General features: G+C 34.2%; 2 protein-coding genes across 5 annotated transcripts in view; one reads left to right on the forward strand and one right to left on the reverse strand.

Annotated features, from left to right (window-relative positions):
- Nucleotides 1–22,834, forward strand: part of LOC129918882 (microtubule-associated protein futsch) — an 82,634-nt gene that overhangs the window by 29,644 nt on the left and 30,156 nt on the right. For all 4 annotated transcript variants that reach the window (XM_055999628.1, XM_055999631.1, XM_055999629.1 and 1 more), the window contains exon 3: nucleotides 14,851–14,949. In XM_055999628.1, coding sequence (XP_055855603.1) covers nucleotides 14,851–14,949 — 99 coding nt within the window. The remainder of the gene's footprint in view (nucleotides 1–14,850; nucleotides 14,950–22,834) is intronic.
- LOC129918883 (uncharacterized) lies at nucleotides 6,121–7,887 on the reverse strand. Its single transcript, XM_055999632.1, has 2 exons — nucleotides 6,487–7,887; nucleotides 6,121–6,412 (listed from the first exon to the last, which is right to left on the reverse strand). The coding sequence occupies exons 1-2, from the start codon at nucleotides 7,783–7,785 to the stop codon at nucleotides 6,410–6,412; spliced, it is 1,302 nt and encodes a 433-aa protein (XP_055855607.1). The 5' UTR covers nucleotides 7,786–7,887; the 3' UTR covers nucleotides 6,121–6,409.

Here is a 22,834-nt window from a genome sequence, read left to right on the forward strand (position 1 = left end):
GCTGCAACTGCTTCCTCCATCAATTATAGTTCTGGCTTAAAGGAGTGGACGAATTTTCTTGAAATTTGGAAAAGATGTTTTTTTCGTAATTTCCAAGGTTGTTTTTTCTTTTGGAAAGTTTAACTCCCATAGAATATACAATGATATAATGTACGTTTTCGTGTAGAAGATCAATTTATGAATAAAGAATATACCTAATGTAGGTAGATATTATGAAATCATTCAGAAGGGATGTTTTTCATGCAGTAAATAATATAGGAACATAAATCTTTCTTACACCTAAACAATTTTGGTATTTAGTAAATGTTTTATAGATTTATTTTCGTGACATATCTCTATAGCCGAATTAAGTTGTCATGTTAACCATTCGCCTACAAAATTGAAGTAACTTTATTTTACGGCAAATCGATAAAACTTTCCTTCAATCTTCTGCCAATAAAAAACAACACATTCCAAGAGTGTAACTTATACTATAATGTTTATATGTATTATTATTTCAGACCATTCTGATGTCATTCATTCATTTTGATACCAATAATAATAGTTCCATTTTATTTATAGACTCAATACCGATATTCTGCGAATTTTGTGAAAATGGTTTTTAAAAATTTCACAAACAAAGTACTCGTAATTTAATTCAAAACAATGAAATGGATAAAGTTTGATATGAAATACATATACTTCTTGAAGTAGGTATAAGTTTATATTTTTTCTAGCATTGCGAACGCCTGCCGTCGTCGGTCGATGGATCGATCCTTTCCAAACATCACTTGACCCAAATCGTATAGAGAGGCATACAAAAAAATATAGCTAAGGATTATTTTCACTGATTTTTATCGAAGAAGACAAAAAATCCATACAAAGACCTTCGGCCAAGCGAATGGGTTTGAAGCAGTATCTTACACTTGAAAACATTATTGTCAGAAGTATAAAATAAAACCATTTCTATACTTAAACACGTACCATCAGAATGGAAATTATTTTAAAGGTGCAAAGTTGTCAATTTTCTTTTTATGTTTTAGCAATTATACCCCCTCTGCTGGGGGATAAGCTTTAAAGATATTTGTGATTGGAAGATCGTTCAGCAACAAATCAATGTAATGTTCAATTATTCTCTTTTAATGTTTTAGTTTATCTGTTTTGTTTTCTTAAACAACGTGAAACTTTGTGCATTGCGAATTAATTGCAGTTTTTTCTCAAATGTGAAACAGAAACGTATGCAAATCTTAAACGAATTATGGTGTTAGCTTTAATGTGATAAAATAAAGTCGTGCAAGTTACGCCATGTTTAACTCCAGAACGTCTGGTCCGAAAAAAATTAAAGAAAACTCATATCTCTTGTACATACATTTTGTATGAGCCAACTTTTTGATAACATTTCGTGGATGAACTGAGCGATTTCTATGATTTTTTGAAGAAATAACGTCTTATAAATCGATGAACACTGTCTGCATGTTTTTAATTTTATATTAAGGCCAAGTCATGTGACGCAAGTCCAACTTATAACAGCCCACACGTACCTACATAATATAGAGGCAACAAATCAGGGTTTTAAAACGTTGAACGACTTGTATTTTGCACCAGAGGAGTCTTTTTTGAAGTTTTATCATTTGAATTCCTTAATGCTTCTGTGTAAAAATTTTCTTTGAAATCGGCTAAAGCGTTTAGAAGAAATTCAGAAATAATAACGGTCCAAAATATATTTTATTTTTTATCACAAATATACTATCAAATTTGCTTCATTATACACAAAACATTTAATCAAAATCGTAAGAATAGTTTTTGAAAAATATAAACTTTTCTTTTTTCTTTATATGACACGTACCATTAGTTTGAGTCCTAATTGGCATGGCTTCTCTATTATCTCACTGTTATGTCTGATCTAGATAATTCTTTTTTTTTCAGAATCCTATAAACTTATCCCATAGTAGGTACCTACATATCGTCGCTTTCAAGGAAAAGTGTCATTTTTGAGCTTAGAGCACAGATCTGATTTTTAAAAAAACCCAATCTTTCTGTGTAATCAGTGCTTTTCTACTTTTTCTAGTTCCCACGTTATGAAAAAGTGCCGCCGTTAATTTTGACAAATATCAATGTCATTTTGTATTTGTTTTCGAAGAAAACGGCACAACTATGAAAATGTCACATAAAAAAAGAGCAACCCGGTAAGATTTTTTCATCAATTCGGCTGTTTTTTGTCGTATCAAACTGTTCGTTCTGTAACTGAGTTAGAAAGATGAATTTAAATAAGTTTTTGTTTATGTTTTTCGTATATGCTAGAAAAATCACATTTTTTGTATCTTTTCGTTATTAAATAAAATAATATAATATTTTTATATTTTTAGTTTTGTCTTTTAATAACGTGCAAAACGGCACTTTTTCCATAGAGTCAGAAAAACACAATTTCGAAAATATGTAGTTCTACTTTTTTGAAAAACGGCATAGCTCTATTATTGCGTTTTCTATAAAACTTCGTACAAAATCTCATAACAAAAAAAAAAAATGCAATTCTTCAGTGTATATAACTTTTGAGTTTTGTTTTTTTATTGACAACGAAAATCATTTATTAATGATTCAAAAAACTTTAAATGCCTCTCCTGAAAATTAGCAAACTCCGACTTATGCCACTTTGCCTTGAAAGCAAAGGTATGTCTCAACTCTTTGAAATGCATTACCCTAATCTTTCTAGTGATATATTTCTTTAGGTTAGGTAGGTTAGGTAATATGGGCTGACAGTTGATTTTGTTACCGTCACACTTAGATCAATGTAGATCCCTTGTGATACCCTGAAGTATTGTAACTTCATGAAAAAGTGTTAACCTATGAATGCTATGGTTGTTCAAGCCATTTGGAGGACTTGACAAAGTTCAGTAGGCTATTGCCTGAGAGTTCCGATAGTTCTTCTAATTCATTGAAGAAGTAGTTTCCTAAGAATTTTTTCCTAGTGCGACAGAGTGCTGGGCAGTGACAGAGGAAGTGAACAGTGTTTTCCTGTTCGTCCTCATTACCGCAGCCTCTGCATAGATCATCCGTACTAAGCCCCATTTTCTTTTTGTGGTATCCTAGTAGATTATGTCCCGTTAAGACGCCTATTAGGGATCTTAAGGAAGGTTTACTAAGTAGTAAGATCTTATTTGATTTTTTCTCGTCGAAGTTCGGCCATAGTTTCCTGGTGTGACCGCAGGTTTCTAGGAGGTTCCATCTTTCATTAGTTTTTTGTGAAATATTGTTGACGATATTTCGCTTTATTTCACATTGTGGGATTCTGATGCTATGGTCTATGAGAGAGGGATCAAGAACTGAGCCCTCCCTTGCAAGCTCATCCGCTTTTTCGTTGCCGAACACATCACTGTGGCCGGGAACCCAGCAGAGTCTTACATTATGCTGCGTACCAAGAACCCTAAGCTCTTCGCGACAGCAAGAAACAAGCTTTGACTTGATTAAGGTGGCAGAAATTGCTTTTATTGCCGCTTGGCTATCAATGAAAAAGGTGATGTCAGCAGGTGATATCGCCATCATGGATATTTGTTTAGCAGCATTTTTCACTGCCAATATCTCGGCTTGGAAGACACTGCTGTGATCGGGGAGCCTGAAAGAACTGGCAAGGTTGAGGTTTTCTGAGTAAAAACCTGCACCAACCCCAGTGTTCATTTTCGAACCATCAGTAAAGATGGCGATAGTCGACTCATTTGAGAAAGGTATACTGTTTTCCCAATCTTGTCTGTTAGGGAAACTGACATTAAAAGACTTGTTGAAGTCTAAGTAAGGGGTCATGTAATCTGTACTTACGTTGTTGCCAACGTAGTTCGAAAGGATCGTAGTATGGCCATTTTGACTAGTATTCCAAATGTTGGTTTGACTGAGTCGTAGGGCGCTGTTTGCCGCTAATTCTTTTACAAATAGATCTAAGGGAGTGAGATTAAGGATTGCTTCCAAGCCTGCGGTTGGAGTGGACCTCATCACCCCCGTAGTACTAATGCATGCTGTTCTTTGTACTTTGGTTAGGGTCTTCAAGTTCGTGGATTTCTCCAGAGCTTGCCACCAGACTAAGCTGCCATAGGTCAGAATGGGTCTGACAATGGCGGTATACATCCACATGATTATTTTGGGATTTGGTCCCCAGTTTCTGCCAAGAATTCTATTACATGAGTAAAGTGCAAACGTGGCTTTCTTGTATCTTTCTTGAATGTTTGGACCCCAGTTAAGTTTCTTATCCAAGATCACTCCAAGATATTTCGCTTTATCCGAAATCTTAAGTGGGGTGCCATCAATTTTTGGCACTGCAAAAGGAGGAATTTTCCTTCTGTTTGTGAAAAGTACCAGTTCTGTTTTTAGGGGGTTTACTTTAAGACCGCATCTCCTGGTCCAGTTACTGACCTTGGATAATGCGTTTTCTAATTGTTCGCTTACAGTGGTTAGGTATTTACCTGTCGCTAGAAGAGCTAGATCGTCTGCGTAGGCTATAACCTTAACACCGCTATAATTTAGTTTGATGAGAATCTCATTCATCACCAAAATCCAAAGAAGAGGTGATAGAATACCACCTTGTGGGGTTCCTCTAGATGCGTACATTTTTATATGTGACCCACCTAATTCACTATTGATTTGCCTGTTTTTCAACATGCATACGATCCATTTTATGATCGTGTCTTCTATTTTAAGGTCAGTGAGTGCTTTTTCAATGGCACTATTATGGACATTATTGAATGCTCCTTCGATATCTAGAAATGAAGCGAGGGTGTATTCTTTAACCGCAAGCGACTTTTCTATTGTTCTGACTGCACAGTGTAAAGCTGTCTCTACACTTCTACCTTTTGTGTATGCATGCTGAAAGGGTGATATAGTCTCCGGTATTAAATAACTGCGGATATGTATATCGATTAACCTTTCAAGTGTTTTGAGTGTAAAAGAAGTTAGACTGATAGGTCTGAAATCTTTGGGTTCTGTGTAACTGGATTTACCAGCTTTTGGTATAAAGACAACTTTGACTTCACGCCATATTTTAGGGACATACCCCAATTGTAGGCTATTTTGGAATATTGTGATCAGGTAAGGAATAATGAATTCACTACTTTTTTGCAGCATCAAAGGGAAGACGCCGTCTAGGCCTGGAGATTTATAAGGAGAGAAGGAGTTGATGGCCCAGATCAACTTTTCTTTCGTAATAATTTCTCTAGGAATTTCACATATTGAGTGCAAAGAGTTTGTGGAATCATTGTCCAATTCAGAGTTACAACCTGGGAAGTGGGCTTCCACCAGGAGTTTAAGACTGTCTTGACAGGATTCTGTCCATCGATTATCAGGCCCCTTTAGGGACCCTATAGAAGTATTCGTCTTGGAGAGAATTCTCCTTAGTCTCGCCGAATGGTTAGTACATTCGATAGTACTACAGAAGTTCCTCCAAGAGCTACGTTTGGCTCGTTGAGTTTCTGTCTTGAACTTTCTCTGACTGGTTTTATAAGATTCCCAGTCACTTTCTGTTCTAGTGCGTTTAGCAAGGTTGAACAGTTTTCTTGTTTCTTTTCTTATGGTAGTGAGCTCAACAGTCCACCAGGGTGGTTTACTGTTTTTCTTCGCAGCGGCAATGAGAGGACAGCTTCTGTCCAATGCACCGCGTAGAATTCCTGTGAATTCCTCTGTCAGTTTATCAAGACTATTTGTGTCTAGGTTATTGTCAATGTTTAAGTGACTAATGTTTTTTACTAATTCCCTATTGAAGACATGCCAATCGGTACGCCTATTATTCCTAAAAGGTTTAATGTGCCGGGCAGCATCAGGGACGTAGAATTCTATTAAGCGATGGTCGGAAAAAGAGATTTCATCTAAAACCTTCCATTGTTCTAATTGGCAAGTATCTGAATTACTCGTCAAGGTGATATCAAGAACTTCTTCCCGTGTTTTAGTAACAAAAGTTGGGGTGTTGCCTCTATTAGCTACGAGCAAGTTTTTCTCGATAATAAATTCAAAAAGGGACTCGCCCCTGGTATTAGTATCAGTGCTACCCCATTGCATATGGTGTGAGTTAGAATCACAACCTAAAATAATATCAAATTTATTCTTACTTGCAAAAGATACCAACGTTTCAGTGATATCTGCTGGTGGTCCTTCTGTACTGTCATACGGCATATAAGTAGACGAGAGGATGAGCATTGGGAGCCCATCTCGCTCCAATCTTACCGTGGTCTGGTCAGTGTTGCTGTAAGTAGTTAGAAGAAAAAGATTAAACTGTTTCTTAGCTACTATGCATGTTCTAGGGTTACTATTTTGACTGTCAAGATTAGACTTGTACAGCTGTAGTTCTTTAGATTGTAGACCCTTGATATTCCCTCTTACAACCCAGGGTTCCTGTATCAGGGCTACGTCGTATTGTCTACTCTCCATGAGGTAGACAAGGTTAGCGGTTGCGGCTTTACTATGATGAAGATTGATTTGTAAAATTTTCAATTCCATTTAAATAATAAAGTTTAAGTTCATCGCTTTACTAACCTGTTTTCTATCGTTGCGAATCAACCTAAGTTTGCACCTAGTGATTCCAACGCGTATCTTGAAGTCAGCCTTCCTCAGGAGTGGTAAAGATTTGTGGCTCAATCTTACCACCACTTCGGTGCCATCATCCGTTCTTTCATTCTTGACCACTTCCCACTCTCTGCTCAAGAGATCACTATTCAAAGATAGGATGTATCTCTCAAGTCGTTCGTTGGGAAGGGTCGGGCCTTTGACTAACAGCCTTCCAAGAGGTCTGTTGAGATCTTTTATCTCCTTTACGTCGATCAGACGCAATTCGGCGCCTTGCCATGGAGCTGACGTTTTTTGTATGAACTCCCGAAGCCATTCGAGAGTCATATCATTCTCACAATGCATCACTTTGAAACCATGGACAGTCTTAAGGTTACCGAAGAGTGGAACCGTCCAGCTCTTGACGATAGCCTCATTGACTTGCTCCAGGATCCTTAGTTCAAGGAGATGCCATTCGTCTTCAGTCAGTTTGCGTGAAGGCTTACCATAATCGGCTATGGCGACATGGTGGCCTTTTACGCTAACCTGAGAGGTTCTGCGCTTCTTCTTCGTCTTATTAGGCGAAGAGCTGGTGGGTGAATTGGCATCGTTCCTAGCTCTTTTGGAGGTGCTAGGAGTGCCCGCAGTTCTCTGTTCTGCCGCTGCACGTAAACGTTGATTTGATTTGTCCAGTGCTACTCGCTCTTTTGCCGTAAGGGACTCGGGAGACCTTTTGGCAAAGCGACGGACAATCCTCTCAGCGTTACGATTCTGACGGCGACGAATCTCATTCTCATCTAATGCTCTAGCCCTGGTCTTTTTGTGTATGACCGTAGCTAGGCTCTGGAACGTCGAATTGATCGATTGGTTTGCGGGATCGGGTTCGGTGGTAGTGTTTCGGTTATCTTGTGGGCTACGGCCCACCAAGTTAGCTTCGCACCCCACCTTACCTTTTCCCTCGACATTATTGTCTAACTCACCAACTTTACCAGTCGTACCACCAGGCGGTAGGACTGATTTGGCAGAAGAAAGGTTACGGTTTACGTTTACAGATTTGATGGTGGTGTTTTGGGTAACCTGTGGGCTACGGCCCACCAAGTTATCCTTGCACCCCATCTTACCCGTCCCCTCGGTTACAGATCTGATGGTGGTGATTTGGGTAACCTGTGGGCTACGGCCCACCAAGTTATCCATGCACCCCATTAAACCCGTCCCCTCGGTTACAGATTTGATGGTGGTGTTTTGGGTAACCTGTGGGCTAAGGCCCACCAAGTTATCCTTGCACCCCATCTTATCCGTCCCCTCACCATTTGTGCCTTTCTCATCTGCTTTAACACTCGCACCGCCAGACGATACGACTTTTTTGGCTGATGAGCTGTCAGACGCAACGACGTGTGTCCTCACGATCAGGTATTTCTTTACTTTTAAAGAAAGTAAATCAAGGAAGCATTAAAAGCACCTTTTAGCTAGATCAATTTCCAAACAGCCTACTGGAGATCTGTTGTGAAACATAATAATTGAGTTTTTTTGTTTTATTTTGATGTTGAAGGTTTTTCGTATCACTAGACTAGAGTATCAGTACTCTATATGTACGGTGACCATATTTCGGGAAGCGAAACCCAGGACAGGTTTCCAATCCATCCAACATAATTCGTTGGATCGTTTTGAAAATATTGATTTATCAAAAAAAATTTTAATTTTTTTAGATGAGTTTTCAGAATTTTTCCTTATTTTGATATCAAGATTTCCTAAACGGTTTTATGGGAGCGTTTTTGTTGAAATCAGTTAAGTCGTTTACGAAATCAAAAATCAAGAAAATTGTTTTATAAATATGTCTATTAATAACTTCTAAAAAATATTTTTTAACAAAATTTTTAAATTGTATGATCTTTAACACAACATTTAAACTGTCCTTAAAAGTCTTGAAATTTATCTGGGTTCTGTTGTTTTTTTTTCGAAAAAATTTTTCCTGGTGTAGCAACCTGACAAACAGAAGCTGGAACTAAATAAAATTGACGAACATTTAAAAAAGAAAACTAAAGCCTAGTCTAGAGGTGAAACGAAAATTTTCATACAAAACCAGCACAACGAAATCGTAAACGAAAGTTTTGTATTTCGTTGCACAACACGCAGCTTAGTGTGAAGTGTGCGGGGGCTCTTAGAGCCTCCGCACACTAAAAACTTTCTATCGGCCGACAGTTTAGTCGGTCTCTTAATCAGAATGAAAATGTATGAGAATGCGCACACTACAACGATTAAGTATCGGATGATCAAAAAGTTTGTTTGATCGAAAAAAAAGTTTTAGCCGGCTGCCTGTGCGCACACTAGGAGCCCAACCCGACTAAACTATCGGCCGATAGAAAGTCTGTAGTGTGCGGGGGCTCTTAATGTAGCTATGCTTTAATTTTTTTCACAATAAAAAATTCAATTTTGTTTAAATGTTTCTGAATGCCTACATTCTCTATATGAAAGAAAATTTAATTGCACTTTGTAATTCAACATAAACCATGGAGCATATAATTACTATTTCAATATAGATTTGCTGATGCGTTGAATCATGATTGTTGTAAAATTTAGCAGCCCAGGATATCTTTCTCCTCGTTTTTAATTAATCCTAATATTAAAAACTTCCCAACCGTAGCAAAGATGTTTTGATAAAGCCAATTGCTGACTCCTTCAAAGCGAATACGCATCAAACATTTTGGATTGGATTGCTTCTTTGAGATAAAAGATTAACAGCAAAAAGGTTGGGGTTGGCAAAATATAAAATTATTGTTAGAAGTAAGTACACTGAACCAAATCCTTACGTAAATACAACGAAAAAATTCGTTGAGCCAACGAAAATTTAATTAATTTTCAGCCGATGAAAAATTTAATTGGCTCAACGAAATGGCTTTCATACGTTAATGAAGAACTTCATCAATTAACGAAAACTTTCGTATTTTAATGAAATTTTTCATAAAAATTTTTGATCGAAAATTAATGAAGTTTTACATCAGTTTACGAAATTTTTTCATCGATTAACGTAAAATTTAATTAAAACTTTCGTAAGCTAACGAATTTTTTCGTAAATTTTATGAATATTTTAATTAAATTCAGAAAAAATATTCGTTAGCTAACGAAACTTTTCGTTGTACCTATTAATTTTTTTCTTAGTAGATTATACACTCCTGCTCAAATTTAACGCACATTCTATTTATTTTAAAGTAAAGTCCTGCTATTACTTTCTGCCACAGCATCATGGTTATTTTCTCAAATGAGACAATAGTGATCTTAAATTAAAGGTATGGAATAATATGTTTGTCGGGAAGATTTGGGGAGAGATTTGCTGAAGTCTGTCTGTTAACCCGCGAGCCTTTTAAAGAAGAGTCATAAAATTTCATGGAGTTAAATCTGCTTTACAACACCTACGGAGTTAGCGAGCCTTTCTAGACCTAAGTTAAGTACCCAAAAATACTTGACTGATGCCCTCGAACAGCATCTGGTTCCAATCACCCCTAGATTTGGTCCACAGTTTAGTCTGATGCACGATAATGCATGCTAGAGTAGTTTGAGAATATCTTCAAGATTTTAATATTCCAGCTTCGGATTAACCACACAGAAATCTGGATTTGATTGAATTCAATAGAACATGTGTAGGAAATATTGAAAAGATGCATTCGCGACCGAAATCCACCTCCAAGCAGTCTTGATCAACTGAAAACTTCAGTGAAAGAAGTGTTAAAACAAAACCTTCAAAAGTTAATTAGTGGAATGGACAAACGACTCCAGGTTGTCATATGCGCTAGAGGAGACTATACCAAGTATTGCATACAATTATGGGAAAGAACCAGTGGCGTACATTGAGTCGGCGGGGCCCCGGGGTAAGACTAAATTTTGGGGCCCCTTTGATATTTGGGGGCCCCTTAAAAAAAAAATTACGTATACGCCATACGTTTGTTTTTTGTATGGCTTATTTATTTTTAGGTATATTTTAATGTTTTAATATGTTCGTAATGCACTTTGCTATACTTAGTTAAAATTTCTCTCATAAAAGTAGTAAACACTTGTTCTGGGGGCCCCCAAAATTAAATATTTAGAGACCCCTAAAATAAAATTTTTTTAGCTAAGAATTGATAGTTCTTGGGGCCTCTGTTCTGAAGTATTAAATACATATTTTATTTTCCATCATCAGACATAATTTTTTTTATTTTGGGGCCCCTGAAAAATTATTTTTAGAGCCTCAAAATTAAGTGCTTAGAGGCCCCTAAAATATAATATAATTTTTTTGGAGCCAAGAATTAATAGGTATTGGGGCCTCTGTTCTGAATTAATATTCGGAATGCCACCAATAACGTAATGTTTTTATTTTGGGCCCTGATGTATTTATGTTATGAGGATCCTCAAATAATATTTGTTTGCTTTTTTGGGGCCCCTTATGTATTATTTGTGGTGGCAAAGATTTTTCAAGTAATATTTTTTGGGGCCCTAAGATAAAATTATAATTTTTCTTTTAAAAAAGCAGTTTATTTTTGTTGGGGCCCCTGGGGTAACCTTTTTTTAAAAATCAATATACATATATTGTGTGGCTACCAATGCATTATACATTACACTGAATGACATAATTTGTCTCCCTGGTTACTTAGCAACTCAATTTATGCTAACAGTTTCCTTCTCTGCATTGTCTCCAGTGGGGGCCCTGGGGTCGGTCGGGGGCCCCGGGGCACCGCCCCGCTTGCCCCAAGGGAGTGTACGCCCCTGGAAAGAACCGTCACCCGCTTCCATTTTTTTTTAATTTTTCTTCAAAAATAAAAATTATTTTATAATCAGTTTTCAGACCTTGAATTGTTAAATTTGGTTTATCTTTTTTTTGGTTGATAATACTGTTGCACTTTAGCATTTTTTCGACTTGCTAAACAATAACAAAACACAAAAAAATGCACCAAAGAATTTTAAAGCATTTTAAAATAAGATGCAGGGGTATAACTTCAGACGAAAAATGTGTGCGTTAATTTTGAGCAGGAGTTTAGTATATATTTATTGGACTTGTTAAATTATTAATTTAATACAGTCCAAACCAAAAATTGGCGTTTCGACCCGGTGGAGCTCACTTGGACTTATCGTGAGACACCTTGTCAAAACGCAAATATTTTTTATATTCAGCTCAACTTACATAGATTTTTAAACAAAAACCTTATGTGAACTATATCCAACAAGATTAAATTTTTAATCATTAAAACAGAAATGCACACAAGTCTACGTTTTTTTTTTTTTTGTAAGGCAACGATTTTTTTTTCGTTCACTGATGTATTTTTTCATAAGCCAATGTAATATTTCATTAGCATATGAAGAATTTTCATCAGCTTATGAAGATTTTCGTTAGTTAATGTTGAATTTCATAAGTTAATGAATTTTTTCGTTACTTAATTAAAACTTTGATAAAGTAAGGAATAAATTCTTAATTTTATTCTTTAAAATGAGTATGAAATTTTTTGTTAATTGATGAATCTTTTCATTGAATTGGATTTTTTGGCACTAAAAAGGGAGAAAAAGTGTATGAAACGTTTTCATTAATTGATGAAGGTTTTCATATTACGAAAAATTACATATTTTCGTTGAGCCAACGAAAGTTTCGTTGGGCCAACGAAAATGTAGTGTATGAAACGATTTTCGTAATTTTACGAAATTTATTATTTTCAGTGTATGTACATGTACATAATTTTATAGGTATGTAATAAATAGCCAGAAATAATAACTCCTTTTATCCTTTCAACTTTCGAAGAGCGATGCACGGTTAGGAATAATATACATATGTATAATAATATTTTCATATTGCTTGCGGAGCAAATATTTATATCCCCTTTGGACTGAATCTGGGTAAATGAAAATTGCGGGGTTATAATATCTTCACTGGAAAGTCAGAGGTATCTTTCGAACGAAGAATGCAACGGTAGGTAAATCTCTTATTATATTTTTTTCTCAACATTGAATAAGAAAAAAGATTTTAATAATTCAGTGGCAGCAAAATGACGGTATAGGGTTTTCTGGATATACCTATTTGTATGTGTTTTTTTGAACAGAGACATTTCAGACGAGCATAGTAATCCGATGCATGCTTTAAGGATTTCATATTTCCTATACATACATATTATATTATAGGTTTTTCTGAACACAAATCTAGATATTTAAGCGTTAAGTATATGTAGGTACATATTAACTGAAAATTTAAATTATTTGAATAGAATATAATATACTTCAGGTCTTTTCTTGAGTAGTTGTGATCATTTTCAAAATATAATTACAGAAAATTGTGTATTAAAAACTTCAAGTCGATTTATGACTTATTACAACATTAAAAAAAAATTTAGTGAACACTCTTAATAATAAAAACCAAAAATCGGGACAGATTTATAAAAAATCGAAAAATACTTGTGTTAAAAAATGTACAGCTTTGGAACGTAACTGAGATACATAGCGCATTTCTGCATAGTATAGGTATACATTATACAAAAGAGGAGAGAAATCTATCTTGTTCTATCAGTGGAAGTTGGAAGTAGAAGATTAGTTTAGAAGATCGAATAAAATATAAAAAAAAAATAAACTTTTAAAAGTTTTGTTATTTGAGTTTGTAAAACTGTATTTTCTAAAATCGCATTTCGAAGAATATTGTTAATTTCCCATGAACCGACTCAACTAAAGAGTTAATGTGACTGTTAACTGTGAAGTTACTGATTGTGGTATGTTTTATGTTTATAATATACCATGTACATAACAAAGTATCTCTGTTATAGATTTAAAATTATTGAGAGGTCCAAATTAATTCCATAATTCCTTGGTATTTAATATAATGAAATTCCATAATTGGGAAAAACCCTAGTGGTTTTAAATAATCCACAGACAGAAGGCTAAATTATTTCTTTTTCATAGATATATCAATAAACAAGCAAATAAGGTACCTATGAACCCTATATCATCGAAATTCTTTGAAAAAAAGTCATAAATTAAAAGAAACCTCATGTATGTATGATATAAATCCAATGTTGTATTGAATAATTGGGTACACCAGTGCGTATACGCACTTTTTGTGTGTTTCTGTTGTATGTACTTTCAGCACACTTTCCGGACTTAGTTCAAATTGGATTAGTCAAATAGTGTTGGGAAAAACTACATTTACGTAAAGCAATAACCTTGCTTTAGTTAAAACAATAAATATACAAATGGGTATGTCGGTCTTAAAATAAAATAAATATCGAAATAAAAATCCTTCAAACGAAACATAAATTTGATTTTCCATCTGGCATTATGGAATCTGGAATCTGAAAGAAAACAGAAATAGAAAAATGAAAAAATAAATTTATGTCGTATTCGATTGGTAGTCCGGAAGCGTTCGGTATCATTCAAAAGCCTTCCGAAATTGTTTTAGAGCAGAGAAATTCTCTTCTTGATTTCAAAACCAAATTCACTCAAAATCAAAAATATTTAAATAATTGAACTTCAATACATTTATGTATTTCCTAGTAGAAAATAAAAAAAAAATATATTTTTTATTTATTCACCAATACAGAGATAAAATTTCAGTATTGAGTGGCAGCGATTCAGAAGAAGTGAATCCTTGAGTGAAACGACATTAGAATATTTTAATATATATATTTTTTTTTTTTTAATATAGGAAGCAATAAATAATCGAGTGGGACTTACTTTCGTGGTGGGAGTGGGACTTACTTTTTGTGGTATCACAATGGATCCATAAGGATCTAAGTGTGTCGGGTAACTTGCCTGACAAACACTGCTACAACCTAACCTACTTTCGTTCAACCACATTCTCAACTTAAGCTTGGAGAGTTTGGTAATGGTGACGATCAATTGCTCGTGGTCGGACTTTGAACAGGTGTAGAAGGTTGTCTATTTTCAAAGTCCAATAATTGGTATTGTTCAAACGGAATTCTAATTGATTCCCTCCATTTATCCGGTGGGGATAGTGTTGAAGTACTTACAGGTGAATGTGTCTCTTTTATATATTTTTGAGACCGTTAACGTATACACCGTTTAATATTTTTGAAAAGATGAAACGAAATCAAAATTATTGGAAAAAACTTAAATTTGAATTTCCATCTGACAGCAAGAAGAATAAACAGAGAACGTGAAAAGGATGAAACATTTTAATTAGCAATCAGAACACGTCCGCTTAAATAAACAGCTTTGTTCTTCACGTGATTGTGTATAGTATATCTCTAGTGGATATTATCTGTAGCTTTCTTTTCGTCTTCATCTTGTTCAACTTTTTACCATTATACACATGCATTTATATGTATATATTTCGTGTTCTGGTACATACAATTTTTAAATGAGAAAATATTTTTTTTATTTGTTTTACAGGATTTCTCTCGTGGGACGTATCCGATTGTCATGTCGACCTAGAGGATGAACTTAATACAATTACACAACATGCCCCAGAGGGAGAGGAAGCTCGACACGGTAAGTGAAAAATGAAACAACATTTTGGTTTGGATTTTCCATTATATACACAAACAGTAAGAGCTGTGATGAAGATAGGCATTATGTGGATCCAACAAGGACGAAAACGTGTGCAAGTACCTTGTATTGAACAGTACTTTAAAATAAAAAAAGAAGCAATAACACGCACCGGGACAAGAATTTGCACACTACTGCACCATGTCTAATACACAGACAAAAACAAAACCTATTCATATATGTATTATCTATTTCTGCATCTCTAAATCCTTGTTGATGTACGACAAACCATGTCGGATTTCATTTGAGACATTAACTGTTGCCAACATAGAAATAGCACAAAACAAGGACATGTAACATCATCGTCTTTTGATGTACGCTATTGTGACGCTTCGTAAATAGCAATCAAATGTACGTTTGTCGAAATATGTATGAGTTTGTGTTCTTAGCAGTTTCTGCTTATACATCTCTATGTACGTTATTAGTTTTGTAGCTACTTATTCCCATTATCACTTTAAGCCATTTGCAAATTTAATACCTATAGAGAATCAACACCCAAATTAATATAGGTAGGTATATTTTATTTACAATAAATAATACACTACACCTAAGTATTTTTTGATACCTAAGTAGCTATTCTGCTTTTACTTTAATGATGTGTTAACAAGTGAACCAATTGAAGAAGTTTCTATATGTTTGTAAATTTTAACTTATTAAGACGTCCGAGCAAATGACTATTTCGAGGTCAATGCGAAATATAATTTTGAATGCGCTTATTTAAGGCAATATAATATACATGTGTTAAACTAGTTTAGCAAAGGTAAACCCACAATTTTTTTATTTTTACGAAGCCGAATCTACGATTTACAAGAATTATCTTGAATAATACTTTTGAAATAATAATGTCTACAAAAATTATAGTTTTTTTTTTTGTATTATAAATAAGTGTGAAACAGCTTTCTGTGTGTGACAAACATAGCCCATGTTTCTCTAATATTTTTCGGTTAATGTGAAACAAATGTTTTGTTAATCTTTGGTAAAAAAGTAAAAATGTTCTTGCTGAATAGGTACTCCCACATTTTCAAGTATGTATATAAAAGGAAGTGGCTGACGCCACGGCGCACATACCCTATTGCAAATAATTGTATTGCGAAAAAATTAAAAAAAATTGTTTTTCGTTTGTTGTTAGCTGTAGCATGGTTAATATAGTAGTCAGGACTCAGGAGTATGATAAAATATTTTATCGACACTTCTAGTTTAGATTTATGCTATAAAATTCAAGTCAATATTTAACAGGGAATTAATTCATTGCGGGAATAAAAAAAAGTTATAATAGATCTTCCTTGCGTATTATCGTGGTAAAGAAGCTTCTCATAATTTAAAAACATTTCAACAATACAATTATTCTTCGCGTTCTTGACTAATTTTAACCAATTATTATGAGGAACAGAATTTTGTAGAGTGATATTATTGAAACTTAAATAAAAAGATTCAACACTTTTTAATGTATTTTGCTGTTTTCTAATATTAACAAAAATATTAATTTCGCTAAATAAGAATCAGAATCATATAATACTTAAGTTACCAGCTACTTATAGCGTGAGGGTCTGAACTTACCGTGCTTCGCGTCGTCGTAAAAAGAACATATATGTATGTATGTTTAATGGTGAAGATGTTTTTATTTTCTCATAACCTTTTCTTTTATACTTAATATATGAATCCATTTCACGTTTAACATGTTAGGGCACTCTAGCGCAATAGTTCTTAAAGTGCTCTTGATTTTAATTTCACAGAGATTCAAGCAAGCATCAGCTGCATTTTAGCCACTGTAAATGGTTGTATGCAACGATGTAGCAGAAGGCACTTGAGGAGCCACACAAACGTATTTAAACAAAATTTATGGGAGGGGCTTTTAACTAAGCTACCTCTTTTGAAGTTTAATTATTAATACGAACGGATGTGGAAAGGAATTAAGTATAGAGCATTTATACAAACTGAAATTCAAAATTGCTTTGAATTTTTTAACTCCAACAAGGAAATATCTTAATACGTCCTTCAAAAAATTTAGGAACCCGTATATATGTATTTATTATTATGAGCTTTGTTTTAACATAGCCTTATACCCATGTAGGTAGGTACTAGTACTTAATAAACAATGAACGTAGGTATGTATGTGCCTACCTACTTCTGCAAATTAAAATGTTTTATGTATTAAAAAGGGTGGTATAAAATAACGCATAAAAACCCAGGATAAGTAGCTAAGTTTGCTTTTTCTTAACTTGCCACATAAACGTATAACTCTTGACAATGCAGTTGGACAATGATAAACTTACATTTTCTTTTTTTCAGGGCTGTGGTCTTTCTTGTTAAGAAATTGACAAAAATCTACAAGAGTATGCAAAATTCAATGTTATCTAATAATAATAACAAAAGTGAGAAAGATCCTCAAAACATTACGATATAACAACTTTACCTATTCAATGGTCATTGTTTAAAGAGTCTTATCATATTCGCATTAGCAATTTAACCAACCAAGTGAATATAGTATACCATTTCAACATACAAATGTTATGACTTATGACTATATACCTAGGTACATATGCTTGCATTCCACCAACACTACATGTGTATGTGATGTAATAATCCCCCACTAACGTTTTCGAGAAGTACTTTTTAAAATCCCTTTAAATACCATACAATAGGAGACAAAGTATGTACAGAATTTAAGTGCTCTTTGTGAAGGAATCCCACGAAATCATATTAGCTGGCAAATATTTGTACAGCAAAGCCTTCTTCAAAAGGATAAACCTCCAGCTCCAGCATGGTGCTGCAATTTCATATTTTTTGTATACCCCGCGAAAGTAATGCACAATTACAAGTGTATCACAATGGCAATTCAACTTTTTGCTCTGCGACAAATTCAATGCTTCCTTTTGTCGTCGGGTGTTATCGAAGAGACACAGTACTATAAACTCAAAGCTTTATGATATTAGCCGTATTTTATTCAACTCTCATCGGTAGGATGATATTATAAATATATTTTTTTGTGTAATGGTATGGATAGAAACTCGGTAGGAAGAGGTATTAAAAATGGGTTATTTATTTCGAAAACTGATAACAGATTCAATTGGATGTTTTGGATTATTTGAAAAAGAATAGGTATAAAAATGAAGAAGTGCAACAGTGTTCTTAAAGAATTTAAATTGAATCTTAAACAAATAATATTTAAATTTCAATTTGTTTTCGTAGGCTAGAACAGTTTGAACAATGTACATTGTACAATATGCAGGGTTCATATGTAATTATCTACACAATTTCTCAGGAAGATTCTCTTCATTCTTAATGAAAGTTAATTTTTTGTGTACCTTTAAAAAAAGTATACAAAGTTCTTTTGATTTTCTATCTTCACATCGTTGAACAACTCTTAGTTGCATAAAAAAGATCAAGGTTTAACAGAGGGACAAAAAAAAATTTAATGTAAGGTTTTTCAAAATTGTATAGGTATAAGTTGAATCAGTGGCAACAAAAACTGTTCTATGAAAAATTCTCATAATGATAGTAACGTTCAATTATTACCCAGCAAACATTTCGCTTCAGAACTGAATCATATAAATTGGTTCACATAAGTGTACAAAACTCACATTTATGAATTCAGTTCTGAACTGTTTTGAGTCCTTTTTTCCTGTGTAGCGTGGCAACGAATTCAAATCATTTATATGGTTCATAAATGATAACAGAATTTCAGTTTCAGTTTCAGTTTATTTAATTCTTCACTTTAGTGAATGAATATGGATATAGGAAGCTTATGTATTCATTTTACTCAATAATTCGAATTATAACTATCGTTATTCTTTTAACAATAGCTAGAATACTTTTAATATTAGAAACAATGATAAGTAGCTCATGTATTAAAATACTTAATTTAGTAAATAGGTTAATAAATAAGAGCAAAAAACATACAAAAATATGCCTATATTCTCTCATGGAATTACAAAGAAGTGAATATTTTTCGAATAAAAATTCTTCACATAAACTGAATCTTTCATGAACGTTCACATAAATGTTTGCTTTTAACGATTTTACCATATTTTTAGTGACCAGTGATTACAATTTGTTTAAAGCTCGTTATCTAAAAAAAATTTACATTGATTATATTTGTTATATGTTGGCACAAAAGTGGCCTAACGTTTTTACATTGCTTTTTTTAAGTTAATTTACAGTTAATTGTCATTGTGTTTGTTTTAAATATTAATTCTGTTGGCAGCTTCTTAACTCAGGTTGTTCAAGTCCGGTTGTCATTGTGAAGGTTGGATTAGGGAGGGATGAGGCTTTCAACCACGATAGTGAGCTGACTCTGGATCAGCGTAGAAGCAGATGTTCTCTTCGTCGTTGGTTGATATCAAATCCTCATCCAAAAGTTCTTTAGCTTTAAAGTACCGCTACAGCGCTGGTAAGGATGTCTTGGCTGGTTTATGACTCTTGCTATTATTGGGTTTGGGTGGTTGGTCAGGTTCTGTAGGCATCTACTTGATTAGATAAGATATTTGTCGAGTTTTATAATTTTGGCTTCTTCATACAGTCTCTTCTTTCTGACGTGTTTACTGCGTATACTGTCGTAGTGAATGTCTGTACAGCAGAGGCGTACACTCCCTTGGGGCAAGCGGGGCGGTGCCCCGGGGCCCCCGACTGACCCCAGGGCCCCCACTGGGGACAATGCAGAGAAGGAAACTGTTAGCATAAATTGAGTTACGAAGTAACAAGGGAGACAAATTATGTCATTCAGTGTAATGTATAATGCATTGGCAGCCATACAATATATGTATATTGATTTTAAAAAAAGTTACCCCAGGGGCCCCAAAAAAAAATAAACTGCTTTTTTAAAAGAAAAATTATAATTTTATCTTAGGGCCCCAAAAAATATTACTTGAAAAATCTTTGCCACCACAAATAATACATTAGGGGCCCCAAAAAAAGCAAAAAAGAAATATTTTTTGAGGATCTTCAAAAGTGGTTCAAAACAATCAAATGGAAAATTAAATATAAATTCAGGGGCCCCAACATAAATACATCAGGGCCCAAAATAAAAACATTACGTTATTGGTGGCATTCCGAATATTACTTCAGAACAGAGGCCCCAATACCTATTAATTCTTGGCTCCAACAAAATTATATTATATTTTGGGGGCCTCTAAGCACTTAATTTCAGGGGCCCCAAAATAAAAAAAATTATGTCTGATGATGGAAAATAAAATATGTATTTATTACTTCAGAACAGAGGCCCCAAGAACTATCAACTCTAAGCTAAAAAAAATTTTATTTTAACGGTCTCTAAATATTTAATTTTAGGGGCCCCTAGTACAAGTGTTTACTACTTTTATGAGAGACATTTTAAGTAAGTATAGCAAAGTGCATTACGAAAATATTAAAACATTAAAATAAACCTAAAAAATAAGCCATACAAAAAAAACGTATACGTAATTTTTTTTGTAACCAAGGGGCCCCCAAATATCAAAGGGGCCCCAAAATTTAGTCTTACCCCGGGGCCCCGGCGACTCAACGTACGCCACTGCTGTACAGATCCCTAAGGCTTAAGATCTTCCTCTCCAGGATTGCTAACTTATGTAAATGGGATATTGTCACCGTGAACCAGATAGGAAAACACTAGATGATAATAGGCCTGATGAGCTGCTTGTACAGGAGAAGCTAGTAAAGTCGTCTTATGTGGGATTCCACTTTTTTTTGCGGGTGACTAAGACTTCTAATACCTTATACGTGAGAGATTCGTCTGGAGATTCTGAGCTAATTCTAGGGCCTGTTTCAGAGCTTTCTACATTGTTTACATCAGCTACATCAATGACTTAAAACATTAATTGCGGCGGCCTGTTGGACTTCCCGAATCTTTTTTTTTGAACATTTGCACTATTTAAACCATAACAAATATTTCCCGAATTTCAACCAGACTCAACTATTGGATTTTGAGGTTGCTGATGTAGTAAATGTAGCTGATGTAGTTGATGCACTAGCTTTGAAACAGGGCCCTGGTTGTGGCTGATCGGATGTATAAATGTTGAAGAAATGAAGAGGAATGGTCCTCGCTTCGATCCTTGGGCAACTCCGGCATTGATTATCCACATTGTTGATTGGATCTTTCCTAATTGTACAAAGAACGATCTGGATTGAAGAAAACTGTAAATAATTTTGATTAGTGAAATTGGAAATCTCAGCTGAAAGAGTTTGTGAATAAGTCCTTGTATCAAGACACTGCCAAATGCTTTTTCTGTGTCGAAAAAACATCCGACAGTGACCTGGTTTTCGTTTAAGGAGGCAGCAATAGCGTGTTAGAGTTTTAGGAGTGGATGGATGTTTTTTCGGGATTCCGAAATGAACATCTGGCACTATGCAGTTCTCGCTGCAAAATGATTTTAAAAGCCTAAGTAAAAGCTCCTCGAGTATCTTGCTCATATTGCTTAGAAGTGAAATGGGCCTATATCCATAGACCTCCTTGTTGTTTTCTTTCTTTGGTATTTCCACCAATAAATGCTGGATATCATCATTTTTTTTAGTAAAGTACAATTTTGTGGTTTTAGTTGGGATAACGTTTCCATATTTCAGTAACCGTTAATTAGTGTATGTATGTATTTCAGATTCAATTGTCTTGATGTTATATTCAATAGACTAAAAAGTTGAAAAGAATGCGAAAAGGGTATCTTTTGTATTTCTCTTCTTCTCTTTGTTTTATATGTTCATACGCAAGATAAAACAATGACTTGGCAATCAAACACACAACAACGGCTAGTTTTGTTCACATCCACATACAAGTTAGTTGAAAACTTTAAGATTCTAAATAAAAATGCATTTTTTTTAAATTTTAACTGATTGAACTTTGGTTGTTTAAAAAAGGATAAATAACTTCGGGTTGCTAAATATTCCATAGGTATATGTACACATAATATACTTGTATGTTACCATTTCACAAACAAAAAAAAAATCATCATAAAAAATGTCTCCTACCGAAATTTGCATCATTATGAGTTCAAAATACTTATTTGAGCTAAATAACAAATTTTTGTATTACATTTTTTTTTTTTGAAAATTCTGAGTTTGCGTATCAGTCTGTTAAAAACACTTCATTCAATCTTCTAGATTTAAGTTTTTCATTATAGGAACAAACATCTGGCTTTTTAAAAATGTATATCTCAACATTGTAAGTGCTGCCGTTCTGTTCAAACATTTTTTTATTTTTGATACCAATTTGTGAGAAAATCGTTTCTCTCTCTCTCTCTCTCTCTCTCTCTCATACTTGTTTCCCTTTTTTCCTTAAAAATATTCAATAACCTAGAAAATTGATTTATGAAATTAAAAAAAAAATAAATAAAATTGTTTTTGTTCACAAGAATCTTAATTAAATTAAAAAAAAAGCAATACAGCAACAGCGGCAACTTTTAACCCATAGAGCATAAAAAAAATGGAGAGTTTATAACCTTTGATTGTCAATTGGACTGTGAAGATGAAGAGCATACAACTTTAAAGTTTTCGTTAGTAGGTACGTTTGGTTTTCGTTATACTGATATAATTGTATAATGGAAGGGTCCAGGGGAAAAACGGCACATGTCCACTTTTAGTCGATAATAAACAAATGACGAGGTCTTTATTGTATTTACTGAGGACTATCTGATGGAATCCTTAATCTCATAAAACAAATTTCAGTTTTGCAAAAAAAAAAAAAAATAAATGATGTGCCTTTAATATACCTTTAATTAATTGTTTGGAACAAAATTATAAATTGGATTTTTCTCGGAATGAGTTGGAGTAAACTTGTGCTGTTTTTCCCCTGGACTCTTCAATTGTTTAGATTTAGATTGTGAATAAAAATTTCCCTGGGAATGTT

This window comes from Episyrphus balteatus, chromosome 4 (genome assembly GCF_945859705.1).
Source record: "Episyrphus balteatus chromosome 4, idEpiBalt1.1, whole genome shotgun sequence".
Classification (NCBI taxonomy): Eukaryota; Metazoa; Arthropoda; class Insecta; order Diptera; family Syrphidae; genus Episyrphus; species Episyrphus balteatus.

Coding starts and splice junctions, on each gene's coding strand:
- LOC129918883 (XM_055999632.1), bottom strand. CDS start 7,785: ATGGGGTGCAAGGATAACTTGGTGGGCCTTAGCCCACAGGTTACCCAA.